The 27,675-nt window shown below is 43.7% G+C and overlaps 2 protein-coding genes across 2 annotated transcripts; one reads left to right on the plus strand and one right to left on the minus strand.

Moving 5' to 3' along the window:
* Positions 1 to 472: 472 nt before the first annotated feature.
* On the plus strand, positions 473 to 22,585 carry LOC307032869 (uncharacterized protein; the record flags this gene model as incomplete). The annotated part of the gene is made up of 8 exons (XM_079671148.1): positions 473 to 984; positions 17,269 to 20,030; positions 20,140 to 20,204; positions 20,352 to 20,530; positions 20,906 to 21,150; positions 21,344 to 21,408; positions 21,499 to 21,647; positions 21,741 to 22,585. 2 exons carry the CDS (start codon positions 473 to 475, stop codon positions 18,755 to 18,757), a joined length of 2,001 nt encoding a protein of 666 aa, XP_079527274.1. The 3' UTR covers positions 18,758 to 20,030; positions 20,140 to 20,204; positions 20,352 to 20,530; positions 20,906 to 21,150; positions 21,344 to 21,408; positions 21,499 to 21,647; positions 21,741 to 22,585.
* LOC307034414 (uncharacterized protein) lies at positions 18,920 to 19,948 on the minus strand (the record flags this gene model as incomplete). The annotated part of the gene is made up of 2 exons (XM_079673262.1): positions 18,920 to 19,290; positions 19,354 to 19,948. The coding sequence occupies 2 exons, from the start codon at positions 19,946 to 19,948 to the stop codon at positions 18,920 to 18,922; spliced, it is 966 nt and encodes a 321-aa protein (XP_079529388.1).
* Positions 22,586 to 27,675: the final 5,090 nt, after the last annotated feature.

The raw sequence follows: 27,675 nt of genomic DNA on the forward strand, positions 1-27,675 counted from the left end.
AGAGACCTCTGCGTCCCTACACTGGGAAACCCTTAAAGCTTTTCTTAGGGGTAAGATCATCTCGCATACGTCTCATGTTAATAAACTTCGTAGAGCACGCCAAAGAGAACTGGAAGAATCTATCATTAATCTAGACAACCAACTATTTTCCACTCAATCACCTGATCTATTTAAAGAACGGATGGGGCTCCAAACAGAACTTGACCTTCTCCTAACAAGAGAGGCTGAACGACTACTCCTACTTTCACGAGGGTCTATATATGAACATGGTGATAAAGCTGGCCGTCTCCTGTCCCACCAACTAAAGGCTAGGGTTGCCTCGAACCAAATCACCCAGATTCGGGACGGGTTGGGCTCTCTCACTTCTGACCCGGGAGAGATTAATAAAATCTTTAAAAACTACTCTCGTCTCTACACGTCTGAATCCCCTGATAACGAAGGTCAGCTACATACATTTTTGGATAAATTAGATATGCCCAAGATTTCGACTAATGACCAACAGACACTAGATGCCAAACTGCAGCTCACTGAGATTAAAGAGGCAATACAGTCCATGAACAGTGGCAAATCACCGGGACCTGACGGATACCCGGTAGAATTCTACAAAAAATTCTCAAATCAACTGTCCCCATTATTATTAGATATGTTTAATTCGTCCTACGACCAAGGCTCACTGCCGCCCACCCTTATGCAAGCCTCTATCTCTCTGATCTTTAAGAAGGGCAAGGACCCGTTGAGCTGTGCATCATATCGCCCAATCTCGCTCCTTTCTGTAGATGTGAAAATACTTGGGAAGATTTTTGCTCGCCGGTTGGAATCTATTATACCCTCCATCATTTCGGAAGATCAGACGGGATTCATAAGGGGGAGGCACTCCTTCACAAATGTCCGAAGACTTCTCAGCGTCATCCACAGCCCGCCTTCTCCTGCTGAACCGGAGGTTGTCATATCTCCTGATGCTGAGAAGGCCTTCGACAGGGTTGAGTGGGCCTATCTGTTTTCTGTTCTGTTTTCTGTCCTTCCTGGGCTTTGGTCCAGGCCTCATCTCCTGGGTTAGACTTCTGTACTCTTCTCCTCACTCCTCCGTATGTACGAACACCCAGCGCTCCAAATTCTTCCCTCTTTTCCGTGGGACGCGTCAGGGGTGTCCGCTCTCCCCACTACTATTTGCAATTGCTATCGAGCCATTGTCGATTGCTCTAAAAGCAGAGAGAGGAATTAAGGGGATTCAGAGAAGGGATATCGAACACAGGATCTCATTATATGCTGACGACCTTCTTCTGTATGTGCGCGATCCAATAGCTAGTAATCCACACATACTCTCACTTTTGACCACTTTTGGTTCATTTTCAGGATACAAATTAAACATCCAAAAGAGTGAATATTTCCCTATCAACCAATTGGCTGCAGAATTACCTCCGTTGTCGTTGCCTTTTAGAATATACAACTCAGGGTTTAAGTATCTGGGCATTGCAATCACGCAGTCTTTTAGTGCGCTACGGGAACAAAATCTTACTGTCCTGACGGCAACAGTCAAATCTGACCTACAGAGGTGGGGCCATCTGGCACTCTCTTTAGCAGGAAGAGTTCAGACGATAAAAATGAATGTACTGCCCAGATATCTATACATCTTCCAATGCCTACCTATTTTTTTTTGCCTAAATCTTTTTTCACTGCTATTGATAATATTATTTCCTCATTTATTTGGGCTGGTAAACATGCAAGAGCTAGTAGACCATTACTGCAGAGGGACAGGTTCCTGGGTGGGCTTGGTTTACCTAACCTTATGGGTTACTACTGGGCCACAAACACACACAAGATCATGCTCTGGTTCACTTCACCCCAGAGTGACTGGTGTCTTGTGTAGGCCAACTCATGTCGATCCACGTCACTTCAAGCCCTCGCGTGTAGCACTCTGCCCCTTTTCCCCTCACAATTCACATCTAACCCCGTTGTAATTGGCACTTTAAAGATCTGGGCACAAGTTAGACGTCACTTTGGTTGGCTTACTCTTCCTCAAGCGACTCCTTACTGTGACAACCATCTATTTTTACCAGCCACAATTGACCCCCGATTTTCTCACTTGGAGAGGGAAGGCCTCCGCTGCATAGCGGAGTTACATTGATAGCCTGTTTGCCAGTTTTGACCAACTACGGGTTGCCTTTAATCTAAGAGGATCTGATTTCTTTAGATACTTTCAACTAAGGGATTTTGCTAAGACCCACTCTCCACAATTCCCCCAATCCCTGCCTCCCAGTGGAGTGGATCTTGTACTTAGAGCAAGAACTTTGTCTAGGCGCCATGTCTCTTATTTTTATGAACTTTTTTCTGCGGTTGATGAATCTGCCATTAACAAGATTAGAACTAATTGGGAAAAGGAACTACAGTTCACCTTCTCTGATGACTTTTGGAAGGAGGCCCTGAGAGCCGTTAACTCATCCTCCAGTTGCACTAGACTCAGCCTAATACAGTTTAAAGTTCTCCATAGACTACATTATAGCAAGGCTAAGCTCTCCAAGATTTATCCAGATAGATTAGATGACCGGTGTGATAGATGCTCCCAGGCCCCCTGCGACCTGACTCACATGTTCTGGTCACGCCCTAAATTATCTAGCTTCTGGCTATCTTTCTTCGAGTGTATTTCTGAAATTTTAGGTCTAAAAATCTCTCCATCCCCTCATGTAGCTATTTTCGGTAGGACCCCGGATGAAATCAACATTACAAACACTCAAACCAATGTCATTGCCTTTACCGCCTTGATTGCTCGTAGGAAAATCCTTCTTTTGTGGAAATCTCCTTTACCTCCCTCTTTTAAAATGTGGCTGAATGATACTATGTCTCTTCTAAAGTTGGAAAAAATTAAGTTTACTCTCCGGGGTTCCTCGGATAAGTTTTACGCTCATTGGAGGCCACTGATCAGCTATGTAGACCGTCTTCCCCCTGACATGGTGTCGCTGTAGGGATTCTCCCTTTATTTATCCATCTATAATTCTGATATGATTACTCCCCTGTCCGCCACACATGCAGCTCGTGTAACATCCCTGAATATGTGTTACTATGTGTACATGTATGTATGTATGTATGTATGTATGTATGCAGGTATGTGCATGTATATTATGGTATCTATCATTTTGTATTGTATTGATGTACTGTTGCCTCAGTGCTCCGGGAGAGGGGTGGTTGGGATGGGATGGGATGGGATGGGTTGGGATGGGGCGGGGTTAAGGGAAAGTGAGTAAGGGTTCTTTTGGGCGGGAAAAAATGAAAATGCCTTAATTGCTGTAATGCACTGTTAGACTTTGGTCTTACATGTGAATACAAATATTTTGGGAAAAAAACAAAAAAAGTGATGCCGCATGAAATCATTGCATTTAATAAACTGTGAAAATCAACCAGTATTTTTCTCCAACCTCAATCTCAATGTAAAATACATAATTATTCAAGTTTATACTTGCAGTATATTGTTCTTAGTAAGACAAATACATTGCAAACATATAAAAACCAGGAGAAAAAGACCAAATGTTTTTTTAGTGTATCTTTTTCAGATTATTTCTATCAATATAAATATATAGTCTTTATCGACATACTTATTTAAATGAACCTGACCTGGATAAGCCGGATAAAATGGATGGATTAACAAATTAGAATTATGAATAAGTTCCTTCCGTTTATTTAAGCTTTTGGTTGAATTTACAAGTATCGCCCATTGTGTGTCTACAAGCTTTGTTGCTACTGGGACTAAAAATCATAACAGTGTTTGCTTTAGATCTGATGGTGAGGACAGAAATAGAAGGACTAAGGAATCTGAAGTCTACGAAAAGCTCACAATCCGATACAAAAACATTTGACGTCTATCTTGAGAGTTTTTAAGATGTGCAGTTTTCCACTAACCTTCTGTAACACTAGTGAAACCTCCTTCAACATTCACACGATGGATTGCCAAAGTAACCTGTTCCTCAGACAAAAGAAGAGGAAATACTTTGAATATGATGCAGCAAACTGACAGGTTGACGTCTGAAATTCTCTATCCAGATATTTGGTTGTGTTTGTTGCTGAGGTGTAGCAACATATTTAAAAAATGTATGACCTTTGAGCCACGTCATAAGCCTTTCTTTCATTCCAATATAAAGGCCTTGGTATAGATGAGGACTGTCATTTAAGAGGAGAGGTTTGCAATCTCTCAGACTTGACAAGGACTATATAAAAAAGGCACTGAAATAGTTTGGTACATCGAATTCAGATAGAAAAAGGGATTTTATAACTTTTCATCTTTTATCTCTTAATGATGGGTAAGTACATTTTTTGGTAAATATGCAGGGTTTCATCTGAAATAGTTTTTGTGTGTGAGCGTCTGTGTGTGTTTGTGTGTCTGTGTGTGTGTGGCAGTCCTTCACATATTTAATATCTGTTTTTCATTTCACTAAGTACAATATAACATTTCATTTTGCGGCGTGGAGAAAAATGCACTGTTTCAGATAAAACACATTATTATTTTCTCTTATAAACATGTTTTTTTTAAACATAGGTATACATTATTTCTTTATTTAAAGTGATCAATGTTTGTGTCAAGTAATTTGTCAGTAAGCCACATTAATACAATTGTTGTACAGTATACTGAAACACAGATGACCTTCACAGAAGAAAAAGTTGCATTTTATCAAAGTTGTTTCAATATATGGGATTCAGAACATGAATTATAATGAGGTGGGAACATATTGTTATACATTTGTTGGTATCAAACTGTTTTAAATTGGATGTGTTAGGTACCTATGGCTTTAAAAAATGCAATTACTGCAACACTGAAGACTATCATTTGCAGACTTTGTACTACTAAATTATTATTAGTTTAAAAAAATTGTGTAAAAAAGGCTTTTACCTGCCACTTTTGTGAGAAAATATCTGTTTGATTGATTTTATAGATTCAAAGGAAAAGAGGATGGATGTTGGACGGATCGTATCAATTTCCCTGATTTTAATAGGTAAGCTTTGTGATGATGAACCGATTGCTATGAATGTTTTTTTATATAAAAAGAGTGGAAAAGGTGTAAGAAACGTGACAACATAAAGTTAAGGTGGAGTTCTAGCAACTGATAAGATATGTCAAAATCATTTCTTACTCACCTTGAACCTTTCACCTTCACCTTGTTTCACCATGGGAAATGTTACTGTCTTTAAGAGGCTATAGCGGGCTCTTGGTAGATTATTAGGGCTGTGGTTAAATAACGTTGAATAAAAAGGGTAAACTTTGGCAACGAAGAAAATGGCTTTTGTCATATTCACAGGGGTCTCTTGATCTCTCAGCTCCAAATATCGAAATAAAAATGGATTCTAAGAGACACTATGAGTATTATCTTAACAGGCATGTCAACCTAGTGCTTATCTCATGCAGTTTTGGGGAGTAATTCGCTTTTTTGCATACAATATACATTTTGAAAGATTGCCTATTCAAAAAATGATTTAGTTGAACATGTCTGAAAATTGAGGTCCCTAATCAGTATACATTAAATGGTTTTTACTAAGAAGCATAAAGTGTAGAGCGTTTCAAAATAAGTTTAACCGATGGAACATTTAAAGAAATGTGGCACTCAGTTCTGAGATTTACATTAAAGTAATGATTAGGTTCCTAACTCTCAGATAATGTGTCCCAACTCCATGAGCCATAGAATATTGACCCAAAAGATATTTGTCAAGTTTTTTTTACAGTTTTTGCATCTTCAACAACTACAACTGCTGCACCCACGACTGCAGCACCTACGATTATTGCAACAACAACAACCGCAGCACCTACGATTATTGCAACAACAACAACAACTGCAGCCCCTACTACTGTTGCAACAACAACAGCAGCACCTACAACGACAGCTGCTCCGACAACAGCAGCACCTACTACTGTTGCACCAACAACAGCAGCACCTACAACTACTGGTGCTCAGACGACGGTGCAACCTACAACTACTGCTGCACCTACAACAGCAGCACCTACAACTGTTGCACCTACAACAGCAGCACCTACAACTACTGCTGCACCTACGACAGCAGCACCTACTACTGTTGTAGCAACAACAGCAGCACCTACAACTACTGATGCTCCGACAACGGTGCAACCTACAACTACTGCTTCACCTACTACTGTTGCAACAACAACTGCAGCCCCTACTACTACTGCTGCTCTGACAACAGTGCCACCTACAACTACTGCTGCACCTACGACAGCAGCACCTACTACTGTTGCAACAACAACAGCAGCACCTACAACTACTGCTTCACCTACAACTGCAGCCCCTACTACTGTTGCAACAACAACAGCAGCACCTACTACTGTTGCAACAACAACAGCAGCACCTACAACTACTTTTGCACCTACGACAGCAGCACCTACTACTGTTGTAACAACAACAGCAGCACCTACAACTAATGCTGCACCTACGACAACAGCACCTACTACTGTTGCACCAACAACAGCAGCACCTACAACTTCTGCTGTACCTACGACAACAGCACCTACTACTGTTGCAACAACAACAGCAGCACCTACAACTACTGCTGCACCTACGACAACAGCACCTACTACTGTTGCAACAACAACAGCAGCACCTACAACTACTGCTTCACCTACAACTGCAGCACCTACTACTGTTGCAACAACAACAGCAGCACCTACAACTACTGCTTCACCTACAACTGCAGCCCCTACTACTGTTGCAACAACAACAGCAGCACCTACAACTACTGCTGCACCTACGACAACAGCACCTACTACTGTTGCAACAACAACAGCAGCACCTACAACTACTGCTTCACCTACGACAGCAGCACCTACTACTGTTGCAACAACAACAGCAGCACCTACAACTACTGCTGCACCTACGACAACAGCACCTACTACTGTTGCAACAACAACAGTGCCACCTACAACAACTGCTTCACCTACAACTGCAGCCCCTACTACTGTTGCAACAACAACAGCAGCACCTACAACTACTGCTGCACCTACGACAACAGCACCTACTACTGTTGCAACAACAACAGTGCCACCTACAACTACTGCTGCACCTACGACAGCAGCACCTACTACTGTTGCAACAACAACAGCAGCACCTACAACTACTGCTTCACCTACGACAGCAGCACCTACTACTGTTGTAACAACCACAGCAGCACCTACAACTACTGCTGCACCTACGACAGCAGCACCTACTACTGTTGCAACAACAACAGCAGCACCTTCAACTACTGCTTCACCTACAACTGCAGCCCCTACTACTGTTGCAACAACAACAACAGTGCCACCTACAACTACTGCTGAACCTACGACAGCAGCACCTACTACTGTTGCAACAACAACAGCAGCACCTACTACTGTTGCAACAACAACAGCAGCACCTACAACTACTGCTGCACCTACGACAGCAGCACCTACTACTGTTGTAACAACAACTGCAGCACCTACAACTATTGCTTCACCTACGACAGCAGCACCTACTACTGTTGTAACAACAACAGCAGCACCTACTACTGTTGCAACAACAACTGCAGCCCCTACTACTGTTGCAACAACAACTGCAGCACCTACAACTACTGCTTCACCTACGACAGCAGCACCTACTACTGTTGCAACAACAACAGCAGCACCTACAACTACTGCTGCACCTACGACAACAGCACCTACTACTGTTGCAACAACAACAGTGCCACCTGAAACTACTGCTTCACCTACAACTGCAGCCCCTACTACTGTTGCAACAACAACAGCAGCACCTACAACTACTGCTGCACCTACGACAGCAGCACCTACTACTGTTGTAACAACAACAGCAGCACCTACTACTGTTGCAACAACAACAGCAGCACCTACAACTACTGCTACTCCGACAACGGTGCCACCTACAACCACTGCTGCCTCTACGACAGCAGCACCTACTACTGTTGCAACAACAACAGCAGCACCTACAACTACTGCTGCACCTACGACAACAGCACCTACTACTGTTGCAACAACAACAACAGCACCTACAACTACTGCTGCACCTACGACAACAGCACCTACTACTGTTGCAACAACAACAGCAGCACCTACAACTACTGCTTCACCTACGACAGCAGCACCTACTACTGTTGCAACAACAACAGCAGCACCTACAACTACTGCTGCACCTACGACAACAGCAACTACTACTGTTGCAACAACAACAGTGCCACCTACAACTACTGCTGCACCTACGACAACAGCACCTACTACTGTTGCAACAACAACAGTGCCACCTGAAACTACTGCTTCACCTACAACTGCAGCCCCTACTACTGTTGCAACAACAACAGCAGCACCTACAACTACTGCTGCACCTACGACAGCAGCACCTACTACTGTTGTAACAACAACAGCAGCACCTACTACTGTTGCAACAACAACAGCAGCACCTACAACTACTGCTGCTCCGACAACGGTGCCACCTACAACCACTGCTGCCTCTACGACAGCAGCACCTACTACTGTTGCAACAACAACAGCAGCACCTACAACTACTGCTGCACCTACGACAACAGCACCTACTACTGTTGCAACAACAACAACAGCACCTACAACTACTGCTGCACCTACGACAACAGCACCTACTACTGTTGCAACAACAACAGCAGCACCTACAACTACTGCTTCACCTACGACAGCAGCACCTACTACTGTTGCAACAACAACAGCAGCACCTACAACTACTGCTGCACCTACGACAACAGCAACTACTACTGTTGCAACAACAACAGTGCCACCTACAACTACTGCTTCACCTACAACTGCAGCCCCTATTACTGTTGCAACAACAACAGTGCCACCTACAACTACTGCTGAACCTACAACAGCAGCACCTACTACTGTTGCTACAACAACAGCAGCACCTACTACTGTTGCAACAACGACAGCAGCACCTACAACTACTGCTGCACCTACGACACCAGCACCTACTACTGTTGTAACAACAACTGCAGCACCTACAACTACTGATTCACCTACGACAGCAGCACCTACTACTGTTGTAACAACATCAGCAGCACCTACTACTGTTGCAACAACTGTGCCACCTACAACTACTGCTGCACCTACGACAGCAGCACCTACTACTGTTGCAACAACAACAGCAGCACCTACAACTACTGCTGCACCTACGACAGCAGCACCTACTACTGCTGTAACAACAACTGCAGCACCTACAACTACTGCTTCACCTACGACAGCAGCACCTACTACTGTTGTAACAACAACAGCAGCACCTACTACTGTTGCAACCATAACAGCAACACCTACTACTGTTGCAACAACAACAGCAGCACCTACAACTACTGCTGCACCTACGACAGCAGCACCTACTACTGTTGTAACAACAACAGCAGCACCTACTACTGTTGCAACTACAACAGCAGCACCTACAACTACTGCTGCTCCGACAACGGTGCCACCTACAACCACTGCTGCCTCTACAACAGCAGCACCTACTACTGTTGCAACAACAACAGCAGCACCTACAACTACTGCTGCACCTACGACAGCAGCACCTACTACTGTTGCAACAACAACAGCAGCACCTACAACTACTGCTGCACCTACGACAACAGCACCTACTACTGTTGCAACAACAACAGCAGCACCTACAACTACTGCTGCACCTACGACAGCAGCACCTACTACTGTTGTAACAACAACAGCAGCACCTACTACTGTTGCAACTACAACAGCAGCACCTACAACTACTGCTGCTCCGACAACAGTGCCACCTACAACCACTGCTGCCTCTACAACAGCAGCACCTACTACTGTTGCAACAACAACAGCAGCACCTACAACTACTGCTTCACCTACCACAGCACCTACTACTGTTGCAACAACAACAGCAGCACCAACAACTACTGCTGCACCTACGACAGCAGCACCTACTACTGTTGCAACAACAACAGCAGCACCTACAACTACTGCTTCACCTACAACTGCAGCCCCTACTACTGTTGCAACAACAACAGTGCCACCTACAACTACTGCTGAACCTACGACAGCAGCACCTACTACTGTTGCAACAACAACAGCAGCACCTACTACTGTTGCAACAACAACAGCAGCACCTACAACTACTGCTGCACCTACGACAACAGCACCTACTACTGTTGTAACAACAACTGCAGCACCTACAACTACTGCTTCACCTACGACAGCAGCACCTACTACTGTTGTAACAACAACAGCAGCACCTACTACTGTTGCAACAACAACTGCAGCCCCTACTACTGTTGCAACAACAACAGCAGCACCTACAACTACTGCTTCACCTACGACAGCAGCACCTACTACTGTTGCAACAACAACAGCAGCACCTACAACTACTGCTGCACCTACGACAACAGCACCTACTACTGTTGCAACAACAACAGTGCCACCTACAACTACTGCTTCACCTACAACTGCAGCCCCTACTACTGTTGCAACAACAACAGCAGCACCTACAACTACTGCTGCACCTACGACAGCAGCACCTACTACTGTTGTAACAACAACAGCAGCACCTACTACTGTTGCAACAACAACAGCAGCACCTACAACTACTGCTGCTCCGACAACGGTGCCACCTACAACCACTGCTGCCTCTACGACAGCAGCACCTACTACTGTTGCAACAACAACAGCAGCACCTACAACTACTGCTGCACCTACGACAACAGCACCTACTACTGTTGCAACAACAACAGCAGCACCTACAACTACTGCTGCACCTACGACAACAGCACCTACTACTGTTGCAACAACAACAGCAGCACCTACAACTACTGCTTCACCTACGACAGCAGCACCTACTACTGTTGCAACAACAACAGCAGCACCTACAACTACTGCTGCACCTACGACAACAGCAACTACTACTGTTGCAACAACAACAGTGCCACCTACAACTACTGCTTCACCTACAACTGCAGCCCCTATTACTGTTGCAACAACAACAGTGCCACCTACAACTACTGCTGAACCTACAACAGCAGCACCTACTACTGTTGCAACAACAACAGCAGCACCTACTACTGTTGCAACAACGACAGCAGCACCTACAACTACTGCTGCACCTACGACACCAGCACCTACTACTGTTGTAACAACAACTGCAGCACCTACAACTACTGATTCACCTACGACAGCAGCACCTACTACTGTTGTAACAACAACAGCAGCACCTACTACTGTTGCAACAACAACAGCAGCACCTACTACTGTTGCAACAACTGTGCCACCTACAACTACTGCTGCACCTACGACAGCAGCACCTACTACTGTTGCAACAACAACAGCAGCACCTACTACTGTTGCAACAACAACAGCAGCACCTACAACTACTGCTGCACCTACGACAGCAGCACCTACTACTGCTGTAACAACAACTGCAGCACCTACAACTACTGCTTCACCTACGACAGCAGCACCTACTACTGTTGTAACAACAACAGCAGCACCTACTACTGTTGCAACCATAACAGCAGCACCTACTACTTTTGCAACAACAACAGCAGCACCTACAACTACTGCTGCACCTACGACAGCAGCACCTACTACTGTTGTAACAACAACAGCAGCACCTACTACTGTTGCAACTACAACAGCAGCACCTACAACTACTGCTGCTCCGACAACGGTGCCACCTACAACCACTGCTGCCTCTACAACAGCAGCACCTACTACTGTTGCAACAACAACAGCAGCACCTACAACTACTGCTGCACCTACGACAGCAGCACCTACTACTGTTGCAACAACAACAGCAGCACCTACAACTACTGCTGCACCTACGACAACAGCACCTACTACTGTTGCAACAACAACAGCAGCACCTACAACTACTGCTGCACCTACGACAACAGCACCTACTACTGTTGCAACAACAACAGCAGCACCTACAACTACTGCTTCACCTACGACAGCACCTACTACTGTTGCAACAACAACAGCAGCACCTACAACTACTGCTGCACCTACGACAACAGCACCTACTACTGTTGCAACAACAACAGTGCCACCTACAACTACTGCTTCACCTACAACTGCAGCCCCTACTACTGTTGCAACAACAACAGTGCCACCTACAACTACTGCTGAACCTACGACAGCAGCACCTACTACTGTTGTAACAACAACTGCAGCACCTACAACTACTGCTTCACCTACGACAGCAGCACCTACTACTGTTGTAACAACAACAGCAGCACCTACTACTGTTGCAACAACAACTGCAGCCCCTACTACTGTTGCAACAACAACAGCAGCACCTACAACTACTGCTTCACCTACGACAGCAGCACCTACTACTGTTGCAACAACAACAGCAGCACCTACAACTACTGCTATACCTACGACAACAGCACCTACTACTGTTGCAACAACAACAGCAGCACCTACAACTAATGCTGCACCTACGACAACAGCACCTACTACTGTTGTAACAACAACAGTGCCACCTACAACTACTGCTGCACCTACGACAGCAGCAACTACTACTGTTGCAACAACAACAGCAGCACCTACAACTACTGCTGCACCTACGACAGCAGCACCTACTACTGTTTTAACAACAACTGCAGCACCTACAACTACTGCTTCACCTACGACAGCAGCACCTACTACTGTTGTAACAACAACAGCAGCACCTACTACTGTTGCAACAACAACAGCAGCACCTACTCCTGTTGCAACAACAGCAGCAGCACCTACAACTACTGCTGCACCTACGACAGCAGAACATACTACTGTTGAAACAACAACAGCAGCACCTACAACTACTGCTGCACCTACGACAGCAGCACCTACTTCTGTTGTAACAACAACTGCAGCACCTACAACTACTGCTACACCTACGACAGCAGCACCTACTACTGTTGTAACAACAACAGCAGCACCTACAACTACTGCTACACCTACGACAGCAGCACCTACTACTGTTGTAACAACAACTGCAGCCCCTACTACTGTTGCAACAACAACAGCAGCACCTACTACTGTTGCAACAACAACAGCAGCACCTACAACTACTGCTACACCTACGACAGCAGCACCTACTACTGTTGTAACAACAACAGCAGCACCTACTACTGTTGCAACTACAACAGCAGCACCTACAACTACTGCTGCTCCGACAACGTTGCCACCTACAACCACTGCTGCCTCTAACACAGCAGCACCTACTACTGTTGCAACAACAACAGCAGCACCTACAACTACTGCTGCACCTACGACAGCAGCACCTACTACTGTTGCAACAACAACAGCAGCACCTACAACTACTGCTGCACCTACGACAACAGCACCTACTACTGTTGCAACAACAACAGCAGCACCTACAACTACTGCTGCACCTACGACAACAGCACCTACTACTGTTGCAACAACAACAGCAGCACCTACAACTACTGCTTCACCTACGACAGCAGCACCTACTACTGTTGCAACAACAACTGCAGCCCCTACTACTGTTGCAACAACAACAGCAGCACCTACAACTACTGCTTCACCTACGACAGCAGCACCTACTACTGTTGCAACAACAACAGCAGCACCTACAACTACTGCTGCACCTACGACAACAGCACCTACTACTGTTGCAACAACAACGGCAGCACCTACAACTACTGCTTCACCTACGACAGCAGCACTTACTACTGTTGCAACAACAACAGCAGCACCTACAACTACTGCTGCACCTACGACAACAGCAACTACTACTGTTGCAACAACAACAGTGCCACCTACAACTACTGCTTCACCTACAACTGCAGCTCCTACTACTGTTGCAACAACAACAGCAGCACCTACAACTACTGCTGCACCTACGACAACAGCACCTACTACTGTTGCAACAACAACAGTGCCACCTACAACTACTGCTGCACCTACGACAGCAGCACCTACTACTGTTGCAACAACAACAGCAGCAACTACTACTGTTGCAACAACAACAGCAGCACCTACAACTACTGCTGCACCTACGACAGCAGCACCTACTACTCTTTTAACAACAACTGCAGCACCTACATCTACTGCTTCACCTACGACAGCAGCACCTACTACTGTTGCAACAACAACAGCAGTGCCTACTACTGTTGCAACAACAACAGCAGCACCTACAACTACTGCTGCACCTACGACAGCAGCACCTACTACTGTTGTAACAACAACTGCAGCACCTACAACTACTGCTTCACCTACGACAGCATCACCTACTACTGTTGTAACAACAACAGCAGCACCTACTACTGTTGCAACCATAACAGCAGCACCTACTACTGTTGTAACAACAACAGCAGCACCTACTACTGTTGCAACAACAACAGCAGCACCTACAACTACTGCTGCTCCGACAACGGTGCCACCTACAACCACTGCTGCCTCTACGACAGCAGCACCTACTACTGTTGCAACAACAACAGCAGCACCTACAACTACTGCTGCACCTACGACAGCAGCACCTACTACTGTTGCAACAACAACAGCAGCACCTACAACTACTGCTGCACCTACGACAACAGCACCTACTACTGTTGCAACAACAACAGCAGCACCTACAACTACTGCTGCACCTACGACAGCAGCACCTACTACTGTTGCAACAACAACAGCAGCACCTACAACTACTGCTGCACCTACGACAACAGCACCTACTACTGTTGCAACAACAACAGTGCCACCTACAACTACTGCTTCACCTACAACTGCAGCACTTACTACTGTTGCAACAACAACATCAGCACCTACAACTACTGATTCACCTACGACAGCAGCACCTACTACTGTTGCAACAACAACAGCAGCAGCACCTACAACTACTGCTTCACCTACAACTGCAGCCCCTACTACTGTCGCAACAACAACAGCAGCACCTACAACTACTGCTTCACCTACAACTGCAGCCCCTACTACTGTTGCAACAACAACAGCAGGACCTACTACTGTTGTAACAACAACTGCAGCACCTACAACTACTGCTTCACCTACAACTGCAGCCCCTACTACTGTTGCAACAACAACAGCAGCACCTACAACTACTGCTTCACCTACAACTGCAGCCCCTACTACTGTTGAAACAACAACAGCAGCACCTACTACTGTTGTAACAACAACTGCAGCACCTACAACTACTGCTTCACCTACAACTGCAGCCCCTACTACTGTTGCAACAACAACAGCAGCACCTACAACTACTGCTTCACCTACAACTGCAGCCCGTACTACTGTTGCAACAACAACAGTAGCACCTACTACTGTTGTAACAACAACTGCAGCACCTACAACTACTGCTTCACCTACAACTGCAGCCCCTACTACTGTTGCAACAACAACAGTGCCACCTACAACTACTGCTGCACCTACGACAGCAGCACCTACTACTGTTGCAACAACAACAGCAGGTCCTACAACTACTGCTGCACCTACGACAACAGCACCTACTACTGTTGCAACAACAACTGCAGCAACTACTGTTGCAACAACAACAGCAGCACCTACAACTACTGCTTCACCTACGACAGCAGTACCTACTACTGTTGCAACAACAACTGCAGCCCCTACTACTGTTGCAACAACAACAGCAGCACCTACAACTACTGCTTCACCTACGACAGCAGCACCTACTACTGTTGCAACAACAACAGCAGCACCTACAACTACTGCTGCACCTACGACAACAGCACCTACTACTGTTGCAACAACAACAGTGCCACCTACAACTACTGCTTCACCTACAACTGCAGCTCCTACTACTGTTGCAACAACAACAGCAGCACCTACAACTACTGCTGCACCTACGACAACAGCACCTACTACTGTTGCAACAACAACAGTGCCACCTACAACTACTGCTGCACCTACGACAGCAGCACCTACTACTGTTGCAACAACAACAGCAGCACCTACTACTGTTGCAACAACAACAGCAGCACCTACAACTACTGCTGCACCTACGACAGCATCACCTACTACTGTTTTAACAACAACTGCAGCACCTACAACTACTGCTTCACCTACGACAGCAGCACCTACTACTGTTGCAACAACAACAGCAGCACCTACTACTGTTGCAACAACAACAGCAGCACCTACAACTACTGCTGCACCTACGACAGCAGCACCTACTACTGTTGTAACAACAACTGCAGCACCTACCACTACTGCTTCACCTACGACAGCATCACCTACTACTGTTGTAACAACAACAGCAGCACCTACTACTGTTGCAACCATAACAGCAGCACCTACTACTGTTGCAACAACAACAGCAGCACCTACAACTACTGCTGCACCTACGACAGCAGCACCTACTACTGTTGTAACAACAACAGCAGCACCTACTACTGTTGCAACAACAACAGCAGCACCTACAACTACTGCTGCTCCGACAACGGTGCCACCTACAACCACTGCTGCCTCTACGACAGCAGCACCTACTACTGTTGCAACAACAACAGCAGCACCTACAACTACTGCTGCACCTACGACAGCAGCACCTACTACTGTTGCAACAACAACATCAGCACCTACAACTACTGCTTCACCTACGACAGCAGCACCTACTACTGTTGCAACAACAACAGTAGCAGCACCTACAACTACTGCTTCACCTACAACTGCAGCCCCTACTACTGTCGCAACAACAACAGCAGCACCTACAACTACTGCTTCACCTACAACTGCAGCCCCTACTACTGTTGCAACAACAACAGCAGGACCTACTACTGTTGTAACAACAACTGCAGCACCTACAACTACTGCTTCACCTACAACTGCAGCCCCTACTACTGTTGCAACAACAACAGCAGCACCTACAACTACTGCTTCACCTACAACTGCAGCCCCTACTACTGTTGAAACAACAACAGCAGCACCTACTACTGTTGTAACAACAACTGCAGCACCTACAACTACTGCTTCACCTACAACTGCAGCCCCTACTACTGTTGCAACAACAACAGCAGCACCTACAACTACTGCTTCACCTACAACTGCAGCCCGTACTACTGTTGCAACAACAACAGTAGCACCTACTACTGTTGTAACAACAACTGCAGCACCTACAACTACTGCTTCACCTACAACTGCAGCCCCTACTACTGTTGCAACAACAACAGTGCCACCTACAACTACTGCTGCACCTACGACAGCAGCACCTACTACTGTTGCAACAACAACAGCAGGTCCTACAACTACTGCTGCACCTACGACAACAGCACCTACTACTGTTGCAACAACAACTGCAGCAACTACTGTTGCAACAACAACAGCAGCACCTACAACTACTGCTTCACCTACGACAGCAGCACCTACTACTGTTGCAACAACAACAGCAGCACCTACAACTACTGCTGCACCTACGACAACAGCACCTACTACTGTTGCAACAACAACAGTGCCACCTACAACTACTGCTTCACCTACAACTGCAGCTCCTACTACTGTTGCAACAACAACAGCAGCACCTACAACTACTGCTGCACCTACGACAACAGCACCTACTACTGTTGCAACAACAACAGTGCCACCTACAACTACTGCTGCACCTACGACAGCAGCACCTACTACTGTTGCAACAACAACAGCAGCACCTACTACTGTTGCAACAACAACAGCAGCACCTACAACTACTGCTGCACCTACGACAGCATCACCTACTACTGTTTTAACAACAACTGCAGCACCTACAACTACTGCTTCACCTACGACAGCAGCACCTACTACTGTTGCAACAACAACAGCAGCACCTACTACTGTTGCAACAACAACAGCAGCACCTACAACTACTGCTGCACCTACGACAGCAGCACCTACTACTGTTGTAACAACAACTGCAGCACCTACCACTACTGCTTCACCTACGACAGCATCACCTACTACTGTTGTAACAACAACAGCAGCACCTACTACTGTTGCAACCATAACAGCAGCACCTACTACTGTTGCAACAACAACAGCAGCACCTACAACTACTGCTGCACCTACGACAGCAGCACCTACTACTGTTGTAACAACAACAGCAGCACCTACTACTGTTGCAACAACAACAGCAGCACCTACAACTACTGCTGCTCCGACAACGGTGCCACCTACAACCACTGCTGCCTCTACGACAGCAGCACCTACTACTGTTGCAACAACAACAGCAGCACCTACAACTACTGCTGCACCTACGACAGCAGCACCTACTACTGTTGCAACAACAACAGCAGCACCTACAACTACTGCTGCTCCGACAACAGTGCCACCTACAACTACTGTTGCACCTATGACAACAGCACCTACTACTGTTGCAACAACAACAGCAGCACCTACAACTACTGCTGCACCGACGACATCAGCACCTACTACTGTTGCAACAACAACAGCAGCACCTACAACTACTGCTGCACCTACGACAACAGCACCTACTACTGTTGCAACAACAACAGCAGCACCTACAACTACTGCTGCACCGACGACATCAGCACCTTCTACTGTTGCAACAACAACAGCAGCACCTACAACTACTGCTGCACCTACGACAACAGCACCTACTACTGTTGCAACAACAACAGCAGCAACTACAACTACTGCTGCTCCGACAACGGTGCAACCTACAACTACTGTTGCACCTACGACAACAGCACCTACTACTGTTGCAACAACAACAGCAGCACCTACAACTACTGCTGCACCTACGACATCAGCACCTACTACTGTTGCAACAACAACAGCAACACCTACAACTACTGATGCTCCGACAACAGTGCAAACTACAACTACTGCTGCACCTACGACAGCAGCACCTACTACTGTTGCAACAACAACACTAGCACCTACAACTACTGCTGCACCTACGACATTAGCACCTACTACTGTTGCAACAACAACAGCAACACCTACAACTACTGATGCTCAGACAACGGTGCAAACTACAACTACTGCTGCACCCACGACAAAAGCACCTACAACTACTGCTGCTCCGACAACGGTGCCACCTACAACTACTGCTTCACCTACAACTGCACCCCCTACTACTGTTGCAAAAACAACAGCAGCACCTACAACTACTGCTGCACCTACAACATCAGTACCTACTACTGTTGCAACAACAACAGCAACACCTACAACTACTGATGCTCCGACAACGGTGCAAACTACAACTACTGCTGAACCTACGACATCAACACCTACTACTACTGCTGCTCTGACGACAGTGCAAACTACAACTACTGCTGCACCTACGACAACAGTACCTACTACTGTTGCAACAACAACAGCAGCACCTACAACTACAGCTACACCTACAACTGCAGCCCCTACTACTGTTGCAACAACAACAGCACAACCTACTACTAATGCTGCTCCGACAACGGTGCAACTAACAACTACTGCTACACCTACGACAACAGCAGCACCTACAACTCCTGCTTCACCTACGACAGCAGCACCTACTACTGTTGCAACAACGACAGCAGCGCCTACTACTGCTGAACCTACAACTGCAGCACCTACGACTGCTGCACCCACAACTGCTTCAACTACAACTAGTGCACCCACAACTGCAGCACATACAACTGCTGCAACCACAACTGCAACACCTACGACTGCTGCAGCCACAACTGCTTCACCTACAACTGCTACACCTACAACTGCTTCACCATCAACTGCAGCCCCCAAAACTGCTTCACCTACAACTGCAGCACTTACAACTGCTGTACCTACAACTGCTGCACCCACAAATGTTGCACCGTCAACTGCTTCACCCGCAACTGCAGCAACTACAACTGCTACACCCACAACTGCTTCACCCACAACTGCTGCACCTACAACTGCTGCACTCACAACTGCAACACCTACGACTGCTGCACCCACAACTGCTTCATCTACAACTGCAGCACCTACGGCTGCTGCTGCTCCAACATACGTCATCACAGCAGCCATGGAGGGCGAACCATTTATTGATGCTTATAATGACAACACAAGCCAGGAATACATAGAGTTAGAAAAACGACTTCTATCAACGGTGAATGTTGTTTTGTTATATCACCTCGATTTGAGTATCTCTGAATTTGTATTTTAAGTATATTGTGACAAAAGTGACTAAAAGTCTTTCAATGTTGCTTTTTTTGCAGTGTTCTAAGATATACAAACCCGAATTTGGAAACAGATTTTCCCACTGCAAGCTGAAAAAGCTCAGGTAAAAAAGGTTTCACTTCAATTGGGTCTCAAAAAGACAAATGCTTTAGTGTTGATAGTGACACATGTAAATCAGACGACACAAGGCAACAGACAGAGTCTTTCATATCATAATTGTTCTTTTTTTTCATTTGATGTTATAAAACAGCGCTTTAGCAGCAAGGGTGACCGGAACTGAAGCAGAAATGGGAGTTGTTTTCAACAGCACTACTCCTCTTGCAGATCTCCCACAGAATAGTGAAGTGGTTCAAACCTTAGTAGAAGCTGTGAATAATACCAACAGTACCTTCGATGTGAACATAAGTCCTGATTCAGTCAAAGTTGAATGTAAGTAAACACAACACAATGTTTCTCTCCAATACGTTTCTAAACCATTTTGAATAACATTTACTGTGCATGCTTGGTTTATAAATAATTTACTAACAAAAGTATGTAGGTTAAGAAAAAATTAATGAACACTACTTTAATGATTTTCAGTTTGGAGTTGTGTATTGTTTAATGTCACAACTTGTAAATAAATTGTTATTTGTTGCAAGAATACTTTTTCCTAAGAAACTTCAGAACAAATATAATTTTGTCAGCCCTTCATCATTGATCTTATTTCTGTAAAAATGGCATCAGGGTTTTACCTAAAATACATAAATCCTCTTGGTTTGGGCATTGATAAATATTAACATAATGTTTATATGTCTGTTTTTACAGCAGGTCCAGTCCCAGTTACAACTACAGCACCTACAACTGCTAAACCTAAAACTGCAGCACCTACAACTGCTAAACCTAAAACTGCTGCACCTACAACGGCTAGACCTGCGACTGCAGCACCTACTACTATAGCCCTTATAACAAAAAGGGTGACTTTCAGATCTGTTCAAGACACATTTACGAGTGACTTGCTGAATCCATCTTCTGCTGCTTATAAAGCTCGGGCTACAATGATAAAGAATCAGGTAAGTTTACCCCTATAAATAAAATCTGCTGGTATATCTACAGCAATATTTTAGCGCCCATTCAAAATATGAGAAGCCTACTCCACAGTTACCACAATATAATTATGAATTCTTAATTGATGAAAGACCGATAAAGATCAAGTCAAATAAATTCCAAGGTTTATGTGAAAAATATATGTTTGTGTTTCTACAGCTTACACCTGTTTTCCAAAAGGCATTCCCTTCGTCCTTCAAATCACTAGGTGTTGTTGCATTCAGGTAATTTTTTTAAATCATTAAGGTGTTATAATAAAAAGTAGGATTCTATATCTGATGTTTTAAATAATATCTTGTTTTCTCTTTCTGCAGTAACGGATCAATCATCAACTTCATTGATGTCTCGTTTGGAAGCACATCTGCTCCTAATAGCACTCAGATTGCGAACACTTTGATCAACGCAGCTTCAACAGTCGATGGATTCGACATTGAAGGCAGCTCCATTGGCGTAAATGGCATATGTAAGTAAATACTGATTGCTACTTAATACAACAAAAAGAAAATTCTACTTTTTGTTGATTTAATGTTTTGTTTCTTTTTGTTCTCATTTACAGCTTCCGGTGGAGTAATACACAAGATCAGTCTTGTCACCGCATCCTGCCTCTGTCTGTTGTCATGGATACTATCAAACCAGCAATAGCATTAGGGCTGTTCTTAAAATTTGAATTGTAATCACAACATGACTTCCATCACTGGAATGAAAAATGATTTATTCATGGTGAAATACTCTGTTGGTGAGAAAGGATTCATGATTTCTTCAGTCTTGTTCAGCTTCAGATGAACTTGATATAAAATGTAACTTTGAGTAACGCGTCCATTCAATCATCATTAGACCAATAGGCCAGACATGTAACATTAGCGCAGGAATGTACAAATAATTGCACTAATAATGTACAAATTAATCTTCACTGATCAATTTGCTATAGGAATATTTAATTTTGTGACAGTAACTAATGCTATCTTGTTTAAGTTTAGAAAAAATGTCATAGAATAAAATGAAGAAACACATCATCCAATCGTCTTATCCATTTAAATGTATAAATGATGTATAATAATGTACAAATACAGCCTAATATCACAAATCAGCTTCAGGGGGCTTTACAATCTGTGCAGCCTATATGAAACCCTCTGTTCGTATTACCCTAAAAAAAACTGACCCAAACTCAACAAACGAAGGAAAAGTAGAAGAAACCTCAGGAAAAGGCTATGGAGGGATCCCTCTCCAAGAACAGAAAAAAACAACCCTGAAACCAATGAAGAGCTTTATAATAATTGTACACAAATACATGTCTAAACAATTAAATGTCAATCTTTTTATTTATGAAATTTATTTTTGTAAAATGTCTTGTTTGTATATATTCTGTCCGAAGATTTACAGAATAAAAAATCTCTAAAAGAAGTGTATTTGTCTTTTGTGTGTTATGTATCAATTATCATAGGTTTTGTATCAGTGTATGATATCAGGTTTAATCAACCCTAAATAAAGCACCAGTGATGTTTAGGAACAATCAATGTGATTTTCTATAATTACATTTCACCAAAGCACCTTACAATATGCCTTCTCAGCCTTTGTAGTGCCAGTGAATCAGAACCTGTTAAGCCCGGTGCCCCCGCGGGCCGGCAACACCTTGCAAGAAACAGCGTCTGAGGGCTTCTTAACATTTAACAAACTATGAATGTGTCATACCCACTTAACGGGAAGAGACTCAAGAGAGTACTAGTAGTGCATAGTTCATTTTGAATATTTAATGAGTATTTATTAAAACACTTTCCAGACAGACATTTTTAGAAATACATCATTCCTTGAGCAACCTATTATAGCCCATAGTCAGAGTAACCACCAGCATCAACCATTGTCAGAGTACATTTTCGGTATTGCCTTTTTTTCAAAAAATATATCATTTTATAGGCAGTTATCTTGCCAAAGATTTAAAGCATTTACCCAATTTTTGCAAAGCTCTCCACCTAAAATCATCTCAGAAGCTTGAACTGACTTTAAGGGAGCAAAGAAAAACTAATAAAACCACAACTTCCGACTGACTAGCACATGAAGCTAAATCCAGGCCAGCAGCACACAGTAAGCAACAGCACCACATCATAAACTACAAAGATGGCTAACAGGCAGTACAGTAAACAGTAGCGTCACACAGAGAGAAGGGGGTGTGCATTTCATACTCACCCTGTCTGTAGAGCAAGGCCATTCTCCTGTCTTGCATAGTGGCGAAGTGGTCAATTACCATCTCGTAGGACTTGCCACCAGCTTCAGGTCGTCCATAACATCAGTCAATGGATATGTTGGCTAACAAACTAGCTCCCGAAGCATTGTAAGTCATTGTAATGACTTAGCTATCTCATTATAATGACTTTCTATCTCATTATAATGACTTAGCTATTTCATTATAATGACTTAGTTATCTCATTATATTGACTTAGTTATCTCATTGTATTGACTTAGTTATCTCATTATATTGACTTAGTTATCTCATTGTATTGACTTAGTTATCTCATTATATTGACTTAATATCTCATTATATTGACTTAGCTATCTCATTATATTGACTTAGCTATCTCATTATATTGACTTAAAGAGCCTGTGACACGAACCCAACAACTGTTGTGCAATGAAATAGTGGGCTACTAGTAATCTCGAACCGTCAGTTTAAAAAAGAAAAAGCGATACCGTTCCGATAAATATCAATAATTTCGAACATCGCGGGAAAATTCCTTCGACTCATTTTGAGGTTTTGGGGGAAGCCGGAAGTGACGTCAATGCGGGAACGCTTCACTGTGCGGCGAGAGAGCCAAACACGGACAAAGTGTGTTGTCATGCGTAGAAATGGTGAATGACTGAGTTTAGGCACGTTAATAACGTTGTAATGAAGTTGACTACAGTATATTCATATTTGTCAGTGCTTTCATGTCAATTCGGCGAACATAAACATAAATGATCGTGGTGAAGATGATGATTAAATTAGGATTAAAAATCGGTAGTGAGAGCTGCTGAATTTCCTCCCGTCGGATGTGATATAAAAACAAATCGATTATTTTTGTAAACTCAAGTGGATGAAACTACATTTATTAGTGCTTTCATGTCAATTCGGCGAACATATGATACATTAAATGATTGTGAGGATGATGATTTAAAAATCTTTTGTTTGAGCCGGTCTGCATTTCCTGATGAGAAAACAAACCTTAGCTTTTTATAGTTGCAGTCAGTGGTGTAGTGGGCGTTGGACGCGGGGGTACGCCGTACCCCACTTATTTGAAGCATGATTTCTTTTTTTAATAGTCTAATACATCTAAAATCATTGCCAGTGTTATCAGTTGCAAGTGTGTGTTTGTTGTAATAATGACGAAAACATAATAGGCAGATTTCACAGTAATTATAATAAAAACGTAGCTCAAGCATTTATGCAACTTTATTTGAAGCGTGTGTGTGTGTGAGGGGCAGAACTGTGTGTGTAGGGTGACCAGATGTCCCGCACTATGCTGGACTGCACACGCAGCATTTTTATTATTTGTCCCGCGTCCCACACATTGAGACTATGTCCCGCATTTGAGTGATAGTCGCGCAGAAAGGCCGGATCGGTTCGCTGACAGCCGGCATCGCCCTTTATTATTATATTGTCTAAACGGCATCATGTAAGTTGCGCTGACAGGCGACACAGAGGTCCCCAAACCCCCCCCCCACCCCCCCGTTGACAGTTCACGAGCGCGTCCATAGTGTCTCCCGTCCACCCACCACCCCGTCCACCAAGTTAAACATCCCCACTACACCACTGGTTGTAGTAGTACACCAACATGGATTAAACGTGTGTTTTTTTTTACCACAATGTTGGGGAAATTAATGGATAAAATGCACGGATTATTATTATTATTATTATTATTATTATTATTATTATTATTATTCCCACTCCGATCGGGACACTAGGTCCACCGTTTCCCCGCAGCGAAACTCCCCCCGTTGACAGTTTACGTGGGTGCAGTGGCGGATTGGCCATCGGGACGAATCCCGATGGGCCGGTACCGAAGTGGGCCGGGCGGATAAGTCACTAGCACATCCCCCACTCCCCCCGTTGACAATTTACTACCGAAGTGGGCCGGTCGAGAGTCCCGGGCTGATTTTTAGTCCCAGTCCACCACTGGCTACATGACCGTATGATCGCCCATATTGACGCACCTAATTCCTAAACTTCTAACAGATACAAAATAAACCGATCCTTCAGCCTCATATGAGCTCTCAGACACGTTCAAAATTAAACTGTCATCGCTGTCTGAGCTTGCTGCTGTGTGCGCCATCGTGCGTTTACATGCAGATGCTGGGATCCTGAACGGTGCAGCTGGAGCGCTGTGCCCGCATTGACGTCACCCATAATTTGGCGGGACTTGAAGAATCCCCGAGAAGATCCAGGAAATGGTCAACATTGAAGGGCAGATTAATGTTTATCAAAGTACAAATATCCAAAATCAGTTCAGTAATGGTTTTCAAGGGGACAATATTTACTCAAATTGATGGGTTTGGATGATGGGGGAAAATCGTGTCACAGGCTCTTTAATATCTCATTTTATTACATGGCTTAGTTGAATACTCGATTCTGATTGGTCAATTCAGAACACGTGACACGTTGTTAATACCGAACAGACAGACCGCTGTCAAGCACTTATTGACCGTTGTTAAGGACGCTCACATACACAAACAAGTCCGTTCGATTTAACTTAATACAGTTTGGCCGTTTCTAACTGACAAGACAAGAGCGACATGAAAACAGCGGAGAAGTAACGGGCAGAAATCCTCCTTTTTACGCAACGGTCCAGACATAGACATGAAACGGCGACACATATTCAGTTGCCAGTTACTTTGGCAGGGCAGGGATATCTAGATACTTTCCAAGGTTTGACATAATGAATTGTTCTACTTTTAAAGCAAGCAGCAATGTTTTCAAATCTGTAATCAAAAAGCTCCTCAAAAACGCTATCGAAGCAGTTCCTGCCGTTGCTCCGTTAGTTCAAACAGTAACAACGGACTATTTTTCTTAGCGGATGCATGTCAATTTAAATCAATACATACAACTATTTTTTAAATCAATAAAATCATTTTCTAAATCCACAAAAGCATTTCAATTAATATTGGGAGTCATAACGTTACTTTGTTGAGAATGTGGCCATGTAATAAGCGGGATAATGTGCAGCGACTTGGTCATTATGGGGAAAAGAACACCTTCATGCCGATCTAGATCCCTTCGCTTCGCGTCGGGCTCCTGATCAGCCTGTCTGTGTTCTTTTCCCCATAATGACCGCGCCGCAGCACATTATCCCTTACATATTGACTTAGTTATCTCATTATATTGACTTAATATCTCATTATATTGACTTAATATCTCATTATATTGACTTAGCTATCTCATTATATTGACTTAGCTATCTCATTATATTGACTTAGCTATCTCATTAATGACTTAGTTATCTCATTATATTAACTTAGTTATCTCATTATATTGACTTAGTTATCTCATTATATTGACTTAATATCTCATTATATTGACTTAATATCTCATTATATTGACTTAGCTATCTCATTATATTGACTTAATATCTCATTATATTGACTTACTATCTCATTATATTGACTTAGTTATCTCATTAACATTAACATAACAACTAGCTACATTTAAAAAGATAGTTTTTTGTTGCTAAAGGTACAATTCAAGCCATTTAAGAATGTGTCCTTTATTACATTTAACCTGTTTTGAAAAAAAACATGAAACAGGATAAATATCGCTGTGACATTGTCACACCGGGACATTAACCTTAACATTTCTCAGAAAATCTGGAGTGACATATATGCACAATTAGAAATATTATGATCTGCTCAGTTCATTTAGCTGATTCAATTATATTTAGTTAATATATTCTTTATTCTTCAATTCAAAGAATGTTACAACTAAAATAATCCTCATTAATTAATTTATAAATAAGAGTTACTTTACCATTAACGCCCAATGGGACATATTTGTCACATTTCAGATCTTTGACACTAGGGGGGTTACTTGTCGGAAATGTGTTCTGCATGGTCTTTTTATTTTAAATTATGTTCCCCATACTTTTGCCAAAAGTAATCCGGGTTCTTATGGGTTAATTTTTTGTTAAAATATGCCATCATTATTATTTTATTTTAATGCAATAGTTTGTTCTGACAAATTGTCATGCAAGTTGACCTCATTCACATAGATGAAATGCAATAGATGCTGCAGGCCAAAATAACAGGGTGCGCCCTTAAACTGTGACAATAATTGACGCCTGACAATTTTCTTATAACTTCTTTTTACAAGATGGCCTAAAATAAATAATAGTTGCCGGTTACTATTTAACTGATATCCATTTGTTTCTTTTAAATGATCACTGCACCCACATACAAATCCTTCATATACAACACTAATAATTTAGATTGGGCCAATATGTAGGTAGCTGGGAAATATTTTGTTATCATTT

The sequence above is a fragment of the Notothenia rossii genome (genome assembly GCF_949606895.1).
Source record: "Notothenia rossii genome assembly, chromosome: 3".
In the NCBI taxonomy this organism is placed as follows: Eukaryota; Metazoa; Chordata; class Actinopteri; order Perciformes; family Nototheniidae; genus Notothenia; species Notothenia rossii.